The sequence below is a fragment of the Glycine max genome, chromosome 18, assembly GCF_000004515.6.
Source record: "Glycine max cultivar Williams 82 chromosome 18, Glycine_max_v4.0, whole genome shotgun sequence".
NCBI lineage: Eukaryota > Viridiplantae > Streptophyta > Magnoliopsida > Fabales > Fabaceae > Glycine > Glycine max.
Window position 1 is genome coordinate 17178945 of NC_038254.2, and position 10697 is coordinate 17189641.

The 10697-nt window shown below is 35.2% G+C and overlaps 1 protein-coding gene and 1 non-coding gene across 2 annotated transcripts; one reads left to right on the forward strand and one right to left on the reverse strand.

The window, feature by feature from the left end:
* Positions 1–3168: 3168 nt before the first annotated feature.
* On the reverse strand, positions 3169–6322 carry LOC100810206 (uncharacterized). The gene is made up of 3 exons (XM_006602278.4): positions 5493–6322; positions 4239–4530; positions 3169–3640 (listed from the first exon to the last, which is right to left on the reverse strand). Exons 1-3 carry the CDS (start codon positions 6099–6101, stop codon positions 3606–3608), a joined length of 936 nt encoding a protein of 311 aa, XP_006602341.1. The 5' UTR covers positions 6102–6322; the 3' UTR covers positions 3169–3605.
* Positions 6323–7212: 890 nt separating this feature from the next.
* LOC113000258 (small nucleolar RNA R71) lies at positions 7213–7314 on the forward strand. The gene has a single exon (XR_003265549.1). It is a non-coding gene; the product is annotated as a small nucleolar RNA R71 (small nucleolar RNA).
* The last annotated feature ends 3383 nt before the right edge of the window (positions 7315–10697 follow it).

A 10697-nucleotide genomic window follows, 5' to 3' on the forward strand; every position in this document is an offset into this window, starting at 1 on the left:
CTTAAGTTATATTTTACTGTTTTTTTAATTCTTTTTTTCCTAACTTCTCTCCTATACAATTCATTATTAACGTCCAGATATATTTGTCGCACTTTTTATACTTTTGGGGACTAAATTTTGCATTTTCATCTTTCAGGGACGCATTTGTCAGCGGAGTGGAAAGAAGAAAAGTCAAAAAAATATAATGACAAATATATCTCTATGCTGGCAATCCACATTGGCAATTATTTCAATGACAAATTTATCCCTCCGTGTCACGTAGGCTATTTTATTAACGATGACGAACAAAAGTTAACGGCCGGATATATTTGTCACACTTTTTACACTTTCAGAGACTAAATTTTGTATTTTCATCTTTCAAGGATGCATTTTTCAGAGAATTACACATTGAGGAACAAAAATGATTATTTACTCGATGAAAATTCAAATTATTATCCCCAAAAGTGAAAAAAGTGTGACAAATTCATTCATATGTCAATTTCCATTGTTACCGTTAAATGAAAGAGCTATCATAACACATTCAGGAACAAATTTGTCAGCGCTCTAACGAAAACAACTATTTACCCAAAATATAATTTAATTTTCATCTTTCTTCTTTTTTGATCATTGCAAACATAGCATTACAATAAAAACTTAAAAAATAGGAAAACAAACATAAATTAGAACAAAAATAATAATAAGTATAATATTGATTAATAAGCATAATATGTTGCTCTAAAATTTTTATTGTGATAACATTAGGTAGTGACAAAATCAAGTTGAGTTTCATTTTTTTGTAAAAATTAACTTAATGGTTGTGCATTTTTTGTCTGAGTCATATTTTGGATAAGGTACTGTCACATTAGAAATTTCAGAGCAATAGATAAATTATCTTTATTAATCAATATTATGCTTATTATTATGTTTGTTCTAACTTATGTTTGTTGTCTTATCTTTTTTAAGTCTTTATTCTAATGTCATACTTGTAACAATTAAAAAGTAAGAGAAATATCAAGATTAAATTATATTTTAAGTAAATAATAATTTTCATTCGTGAATATGTAGAGCATTAACAAATTCGTCTCTTCATTAATTGTAACGGATAAAAATTAATGAATGAATATATTTATCACACTTTTTCACTTTCGAGAACTAAAATTTAAATTTTCATCTTTGGGAACAAATTTTTTCAGCACACTATAGAAACGAAAATCACTATTTACATTTTTGCTTTTCAGCCGGGAAATGATAACATCTCCATGAAATGATTGAAAACATCAGCCTCGCGAATCTAAATGCTATGTATTCGATGCATTTGGATTATATATTTGTTCACCCCTTTGAATCAAAGTATATATTGGTTTTTTTTTCTCTTGTTTCCAGCAGAGCAAAATGACTAATGCTCATTGGATCATATGGACAAATAACATGAAGCTTATTGCGTCAATACAATATTAATTTTACCATACTGTGATGATCTACAGGAAAGTAAAGGAAACAAGAAAAGAGGACCGGAACTATAAGTACTATCGTCGGATTCAAAAACAGGAAGTAAAGGAAACGTTGAAAAGAATGAGTAATGGTAAGGCGGTGGGGCCAGACAACATACCTATTGAAGTGTGGAAAACTCTTGGAGATAGAGGTCTTGAGTGGCTCACCGAACTCTTTAACGAAATTATGAGGTCAAAACGCATGCCGGAGGAATGGAGGAGAAGCACGTTAGTGCCAATCTATAAGAACAAGGGGGATATACAAAATTGTGCAAATTATAGGGGAATCAAGCTCATGAGTCATACCATGAAATTATGGGAAAGAGTGATCGAACGGAGATTAAGAAAGGAGACTCAAGTTACTGAGAATCAATTTGGTTTCATGCCGGGAAGGTCGACCATGGAAGCGATTTATTTATTACGGCGGGTGATGGAGCAATATCGCATGGCCCAACAAGACTTGCACTTGATTTTTATTGACTTGGAGAAAGCGTATGATAGAGTGCCTAGAGAGATTTTGTGGAAAGCTCTAGAGAAGAAAGGGGTTAGGGTTGCATATATTCGAGCTATCCAAGATATGTATGATAGGGTATCGACTAGTGTTAGGACACAGGGTGGAGAGTCAGACGATTTTCCCATCACAATTGGTTTACATCAAGGGTCAACCCTTAGCCCCTACCTTTTTACCTTAATTCTGGATGTCCTCACGGAACAAATCCAAGAGATAGCGCCGAGATGCATGCTTTTTGCAGATGACATAGTCCTCCTTGGAGAGTCGAGGGAGGAGTTGAATGAGAGGTTGGAAACTTGGAGACGAGCTCTAGAAACACATGGCTTTCGCCTAAGCAGAAGCAAATCGGAGTATATGGAATGTAAGTTCAACAAAAGAAGGAGGGTTTCTAACTCAGAGGTGAAAATAGGAGACCATACTATCCCTCAAGTCACACGGTTTAAATATCTTGGGTCTGTAATACAGGATGATGGGGAAATTGAAGGGGATGTGAATCATCGCATTCAAGCAGGATGGATGAAATGGAGAAAAGCATCGGGGGTGTTATGTGATGCAAAGGTACCAATCAAGCTAAAGGGAAAGTTTTATCGGACTGCGGTAAGACCGGCGATTTTGTACGGAACAGAATGTTGGGCAGTCAAGAGCCAACATGAGAATAAAGTAGGTGTAGCGGAGATGAGGATGTTGCGGTGGATGTGTGGTAAGACTCGACAGGATAAAATTAGAAACGAAGCTATTAGAGAGAGGGTTGGAGTAGCGCCTATTGTAGAGAAGATGGTGGAAAATAGACTTAGGTGGTTTGGGCATGTAGAGAGAAGACCGGTAGACTCTGTAGTGAGGAGAGTAGACCAGATGGAGAGAAGACAAACAATTCGAGGCAGAGGAAGACCCAAAAAGACTATAAGAGAGGTTATCAAAAAGGATCTCGAAATTAATGGTTTGGATAGAAGTATGGTACTTGATAGAACATTATGGCGGAAGTTGATCCATGTAGCCGACCCCACCTAGTGGGATAAGGCGTTGTTGTTGTTGTTGTATACTGTGATGATCTACAAGGTGCAAACTGGAAAGGTCACTTGCGGTTTTTCCACATTTGAATATGAATTTCATTCCAAACAGCAAATACAAACTAATGAGGCAAAAATTATATCTGATTAAAAAATGCTTCAAATTCCTTAAAGTTATATATGACTGAAAAAATATACCTCTACTTTTCTGATAAAAGTTGTCTATACAAATGATACATCTTAAAAAAACATGAAAAACAGAAAAATACCAAAAAGAGCAAGAAACAACAAATATCTGAATCCACATGATACAGGATTAAAGCTACAGCGCTAATAAATAGGAAGTCCAACAAAGACTTCCATCTCCATCAGAATCATCTACAACCCTTCAACGCCACTTAATAGAGGATATTGCTGATACGACCCTTACCAGGGAAACTTTAAGGTATCGCCATTGGACCTTGATGAATTCTGCCTTATAAATGCAATGGATCACTTGAAACAGGTGGAACTTTGCAACATATTCTTAAATGTTATCACATAAAATTCGAAACACGCTTGAATCACAAGTTGCATTTCAGTAGATTCAATTCAAGACTCCAACAATAATCTAACTTGTCATAGTATACCTTGCTCCTCAAATTCTCTTGCCACTGAAAAACCAGAACAAAAACCAAATGTTAGTTCAACAGGATAACATTTAAGGGATAACATTTAAGACAAATCGAACCTAAAGGTGAGGAGGAAGAAACTGAAGGGAACATAGTTAGATTACGGACTCAAATGGTGGAGCTTTTGGTACCTACTCATTTTAGGATTCAATATACCTTGTAGTTTTTTTATTTTAGAGAAATATCTTATAGGTTATAGCACACAAATTTAGTTGGAAAAAAAAACGTAGTGGAAGAATAGCTTAGCTAAAAATCTAGTTTAAACAAATTTCAATACCAAAAAATTATTTCTCAACTTCTTGATCTGTATTCAGACAAAAAAGCTGTCAAATATACAGGTTTCAAACGATAACAAGTCTAGAAAATTGCCACATTCAAAGGCAAAAATCTAGGAATATCAATTTGATATTTTTATATCCTAAATTTTAGCACAAACGGTTAAATGAATTCCCCATAAAATTCATTCTTTGACCTCAGCTAACACTTCATCAAATTTTGTAGCATAACAAGCACTATGATGCGTGTAAAACAGTAGACTCAGCATTGACGAGAAAAACATTTGACAAGGGGAAAAACTCACCTTTAGACGAGGGAAGAACCAAAACAACCTGCATGGTGACATTGTTTGGAGGAAGCTGCAAGCGAAGAGGGTAGAGTTTTCCATTCAAAGGACTTCGAGTGCACACAATAACTCCCTCAAGTCCCGTTTCTTCCTCAAACTTCCGAGCCAACTGCTCAACCCCATTCCCTTTGAAATTCAAAGAATAACCCTGCACATTCTCATCATCCACATCCCCATTATCTTCTGCAACATGGTAGTATATAGTCCTCCCCTCCACCTTTGGCGGCGAACTCACATTCGAATCTGTTGACTACAAACCCAACCAAACCAAAAGAATAAGAGTTTCATTTTAATGCATTGTCACACTAAGTTAGATTGTCAAGAACCTAACAATTAACATTTGTCTATTAAAAAAAATGTCAACAACTTAATAAATGAGTAATTATTACTTAAGTCAATAATTTTCAACTATATATCAATCCATAATTAGATAATATTATAAAAATTATGTATGATGTCAGTTCAACAATTTTTAAGGAGGGGTAATAGTAACACTCTTTCTAACACACTCAAAAGAGAGTATGGGTATTATAAAGTGTGTTTGTAGCATTTCTCATTTTTAAGTATACAACAATTCATGATTAAGACACAGTATTTTAGTGCATGTTTAAATTCATATTGGATTATCCAAAATTACATTGAAATACCAACATGACTTTAGTTAAATGTTCACATGTTTGATTTTATGTTAAAGAATCAATTTTAGGTTCAAATTTTTCTTTTATCTATAAGAATCAAAGGCAGGTAAATAACATGGAGTTTACAATAATTTCCGCACCTTGCTCAATCAACTAAACTGGACTCTTTGATTCTAAATTCAAAATTGATCTTGACATAAAGCAGCTTTAGTAACTTATGTGTTGAATCAAAAATTTATATTGGGCTTTCCTATTAACTTATTTTTAGATTAAAATCATCCAAATATAAATCGCATCCCTTCAAAATCAAGATTTCAAGATCAGTTCAATTAAAATCAATTTTACATTTCATCACCCAAATGCACACTACAGTCGGATGAACAATTTTCAATTATATGTAAATCCATGTTCAAACAATAATCATGTTAGTCAATGCCAATAGTTCTATTTTCTACGACCCAACTCAAATTCACTCACGATTCCACAAAAAAAAAAAAAAAAAATGAAACGATCAACTAGAAGCATCCTTTTACAAAAAGCGTCAAAGATTTAAAAAAAACAAAGGAATACATACCTCTTGTCTGGAGAAGGTGGTAGATTTGATGTTAACAGCAGAAGGAGTATTGGACTCAAAATCAAGCGAATCGGAATGCGGAATCGGAGGCGGAGCAGGGAACACCACATGAATCTCGAGAACATCCACATCCCAGAGGATCCAATCCTGTGTAGTGGTCCTATGCGGGATATCGTGCGTCACGGAGTTCCTCCAAGGTGGAACCCCCCCGTTGGCTCTGAGAAAGTTCCCGTAACGGGTCTTGAGCTTGACCTGCGCGCCGTCGCGAACGGGCTCCCACTCGACGGAGGAGTCGAGCCGCCGAGGCACGCTCTGCACCACCTTGCGGCCCGTGACGCCGAGGAGCAGCGGCTGGTTGGACGCCGTCAGGTATTTTCCGTAACAGCTCTTGAGTCTGATGATGTTGTCGAACTCCGGAATGAGCTCCACCGTCCACTTGGCGTTGCGGGAGGATCCGTTGCGGTCCTGCGTGACGGACTCCTCGTCCTCGTCGGCCAGGAGGTACTTGTCGTGGTGGCTGCGGAGGCGCACCGCCTTCGCGCGGTGGAAGAGCTCCATGCCGGAACGGAACGTGGTGGCGGCGGTGTTGGAACTTGTTGTTGTCTGCATAATAACAACGTTGGAGGGTTTAGTTAGTTGATTTTGTTCGATTTGGGACTGTGTTTTGGGGGCTTAGGAGAGACAGGGTGATTGACTTATTGTTGGTTCGTTACTTCGTTCGGATCAGAGATTAAAAAGTAAGCAAGTGACTTGGGTTTGGTTTGGGGTATTTGTATGTAAGAAAAGGAACTTTGGAACACGAAAAAAATATCTATATGACGATTTTTTGGTTGGATTACAAGAATTGGTGGGATTTTTTTTATTGGCATAAATGTTAATTTTATTAAAAATATTAGTGTGATAATTTAAATTTACAATTTTCTTTTTCTTTTTTTCTTCTTTTATTCTTAAATTCTTGTTTTGCAAGCTCTCCAACCTAAACTTCAAGATTTTTAATAGAAGTATCAATGTTCTTATGATATATGATGGGCATATGCATAAACTGAGTTAGAGTATCTTCTATTTTTAACATTTTATTAGATTGAACTTATTGTTATTGTTGTGGTGGAGCCCTATTTGAAGGACCTACATAAGAGTTTTTAGAAGGACCTACAAAAGAAGGGTTAGAGGGACCAAAATATGCATTATTATTTTGTTGCCTTCGGCCATAAGGCTGATTTGAACCTTGATCACCTCTTTAGCCTTGATAATTTCCTTGAAAACTTTGTTGAGGTTTGCCTTGATTCTACAAATAATGGGCCTCCTCCCCATGTTGGCAATCACCAAGTGCTGAGCAGTGGTCATTCTGATGGTCACCACCACAAAAATCACATCTAAGAATTTGATGAACTTGATGAGCTTGGTGCATTTTTGTGATCCATCTTGCTAAAATTATCGAGGAAGTTGGCCAATCTATTTTGTTAAGGCCTCTATTTGCTGAGTCAAGAGTTTGTTTTAAGCTAGAATTGCATTATGAGTATCCAACTCCATTATACCTTTCCTTTGAATCGGAGCCTTATCATGGTGACTTTGATAATCACCAGTTGCTATGGAGTCAATGATTACAATTGCTTCCCCAGGGCTCTTGGAAATCATAGTACCTTCAATTAAGGCATCAGGAATCATCTTTGTTTGAGGTCTGAAACCACTATAGAAAATATGTAGTTGTGCAACATCATCAAAATCATGGTTTAGGCATCTCCTTAGTAAAGATTTGAATCACTCCCATGTTTCACAGAGAGGTTCATCAGACCCTTGGAAAAAAGTAGCAATGGCTGACTTTGCACTAATGAATCTGGACGGAGGAATGAATCTTGCAATGAACTTTTCCTCCATATCTTCCCGAGTGTTGAGACTTTTGTTTGGATGTGATAAGAGCCATGTCCATGCTTTACCTATCAAGGAGAACGGAAAAGCTCTAAGATAGATAGCTTCAACATCTTCATCAAAGGCTCCCATGGTACTGCATAACTCCATGAAGGTAGACAAATGTGTGTATGAATCTTCATGACCCATTCTAGCAAAAGGATGTGAACCAATCGAACTGAGCAATGTTGGCTTAAACTCCACAACCTTGTTGGTGAAAGGAGGAATGACTATGTTGTTGAAATGCTTTGGTCCTTGTTGATAAGCATAGTCACCAAGAGTCCTCCTTGGTGGTTTATTGCCTTCTCCATCTCTATCAGCCATATTATCAATTACAAGTGGCTTTTCGATTGAGGGAGAATCAATAGAAGAAGATTCACCCGGTGGCTTAGTTGTTGCTTGTTTCTTTTTCTTCTTGTTCTTCCTTTTCAGTCTTGGCAATTTCCGAATCAAATAGCAATTTATCTATAGGAACTTTACCTTGCATAAAGGACAAAGACCAAACTACAATAAACCGTAAGCATCAAGGTTAGCGAAAACAAAATATAAAAGGAGATAATTTATACAAAATCAAAATAAGAAAACAACAAAAGTAAGAAAAATGACCTATAAACTGAAAAATAAAATCTGAAAGAACTAAGTGAGCGACTCAAATCCCCGACAATGGCGCCAGAAACTTGTTAGACTTTTGGCAAGCGTACCAATGTCATCGCAGGTTACAAATTTTATAAATGAGATCATCTCCATAGGGACTTAAGTTACATAGTTTCTCCAGATAAAAGAAAACAATTCAATAGATATATACAAAGGATTCGATCGAAATTTCATGGGTTTAATGAAAGAAAGGTAAATAGCATAAAAGTCATAAACATGTAAAATTAAGAAAACGAATAAAATGGATTTAATTAATTCAAGAAAAGCATAGGATTGGATTTCATCCTTCATATCTTCAGTATCTAAATGAAATTAATACATACGAATCATTTTCCAACATCCCTGATGCACACGTTAGATCATCCCGAATCGATTCCTTGCATTTGAGAATCCTAAGAATATTTATCAAATATCGATTCCTCGCATATGAAATAAATATTCCAACATTACAATCATAATCTCGTGCTATTAGCAATCAAAACGTTATGCTCTATTTCTAGCAAGGTAGCGTAAAGAGTGAATTCATCTAGTTCAGATTCTAAGAGTACTTTCTAGTCAAACTTAAAATTCAATTTCATGAAACTAGTGATCAAATAGAATCAAGCATTAAGAACATAATGAAATCACCAATAATGAGTAGAAAATATTCATATATATATATATATATATATATATATATATATATATATATATATATATATATATATATATATATATATATATATATATATATCAAAATAGTTACATTAGGGTATGAAGATTACATCCAATCCTGCAAAGAAACTAGCTGCTCATGGTATTGAGTACAAGATCAACAGATGAAATGATAAAGGATGCATTCCACGATCACTTCGATGTCGATCTCTGCAGCTCCAACTTGGTTTCTTCTTTGCTTTCTCTCTTCCTCGTGTTATCTCCCCACCTTCTTCTCTGGTTTTTCTGCTACTTTCCCACTTTTAACTTTTGTTCGAGCTTTTGATCTAGTCAGTGATAGTAAAACTTGCCCAGGTGAGTTTCAAGAGGATATCTTCAAGCTGAAGGAATTTCACTCGCCTAGGCGAGTTCATCACCCTTAAACTCCCCTGTTCTGTGGGCAGGCTCGCCCAAGCAAGCTCTGATTAGCCCAAGTGAGTGACAGAGGACTTCATCTCTTCAAAATGGCCCTCGGCACTCTTCAGTTTGGCTCTATTTTTTTTTTCCAACAAATGACCATAAGAGCATAAGAGAGGCATGGATAAATCTTCCATATTATAAACAAAAACATTTATAAATATACAATATATAAAATAACTAGAATTAAGGGAAGTTTATAAGAAAACTATTAAAATCAAAAGATAAGTACTAACATTCTAATCTCAAAAATAACACACTTATCAATTTGTGAGTTGCATAATTGGAGTTCTCAGAATAGCATTCAAATCTCTCGTGTTGAATAATTGACTAATCAACTCCATAATCCTCCATGCTTGCTTTCTTAACATTGCCATATTAAAAGCAAATAGATTTCCAAAACTCAATCCACCTTTGTCCTTCATAACACATAATTTGTCCCACGCCCATCCAATTGACCCCTTTACTTCCCCTCCTTCCTAAACTACACTAATATGAATTCATCATCTTTTGCGACTCCTACCCCAAAGATTAAGGTATCTAGAAAATACTCTTACGGTACGTAGTGATAGCTTGTACCACTGACTTAATAAGAACTTCTCTTCCAACCATAAGCATCACCTTACCACTCCAAGAATTAATCTTCTGCCACACTCTATCTTTTATAAAATTAAATATAATTTTTCTATTCTTGCCTACAACAAAAGAGAATCCCAAATATTTGTCACCACCTCCTCCTTTGCTCACTGCCACAATAGGAGTAATCACAGACTTCACTGTAGGCTCAACATTTTTGCTATAAGCAATTTTTGACTTGTGTAAATTAATAAACTCATCCGAGGCCGCTTCATACTCTTGGGCAATTCTCCTCATCACCATAGCCTCTCTTTCATTAAATATATATATATATATATATATATATATATATATATATATATATATATATATATATATATATATATATATATATATATATATATATATTAGATTTGAGTTGTTTTCTATCTAGATATGCCTTCTTTCTTAGACAATTATCGTGCTCTTGTTTGTCCCTTTTTGGGAGTTTTTTTTTCTGTTTTAGTGGTTTTGTATGAGGCTATTTGTTGCTCACTTGCTCCTTTTATTTCTACTCCTTTAAAGGTATTGCAATATTCAAATCTACTTTAAGAGGCAATGAGACACAATCTTGAAGTTGTTATTGGCGTCAGTTTTTATTAGAAACCATATGTTTATAGTAACAAATAATATTCAAGTGAGGGAAAAAATTTCTTAAATTTCTACTTTAAAATAGAATGAAGTTGTATTAGTTTATTTATATTAGATCATATATTTCAAGTTTAATTTTTAAGTATCACTAAAGTATTAGTCGATCTACACATCAAGTTTCTTGGCTCATGAGCTTGCTTGATTTTTTTATACTTATATTTTGGGAAAATATGGAATATTTATGTCTTCGTACGCTTGTAGGATATCTCGTTACCTAACTAAATATAGGATTAAGAATTGGTTTTTTTCTTCGCACCTAACGCCGAGATT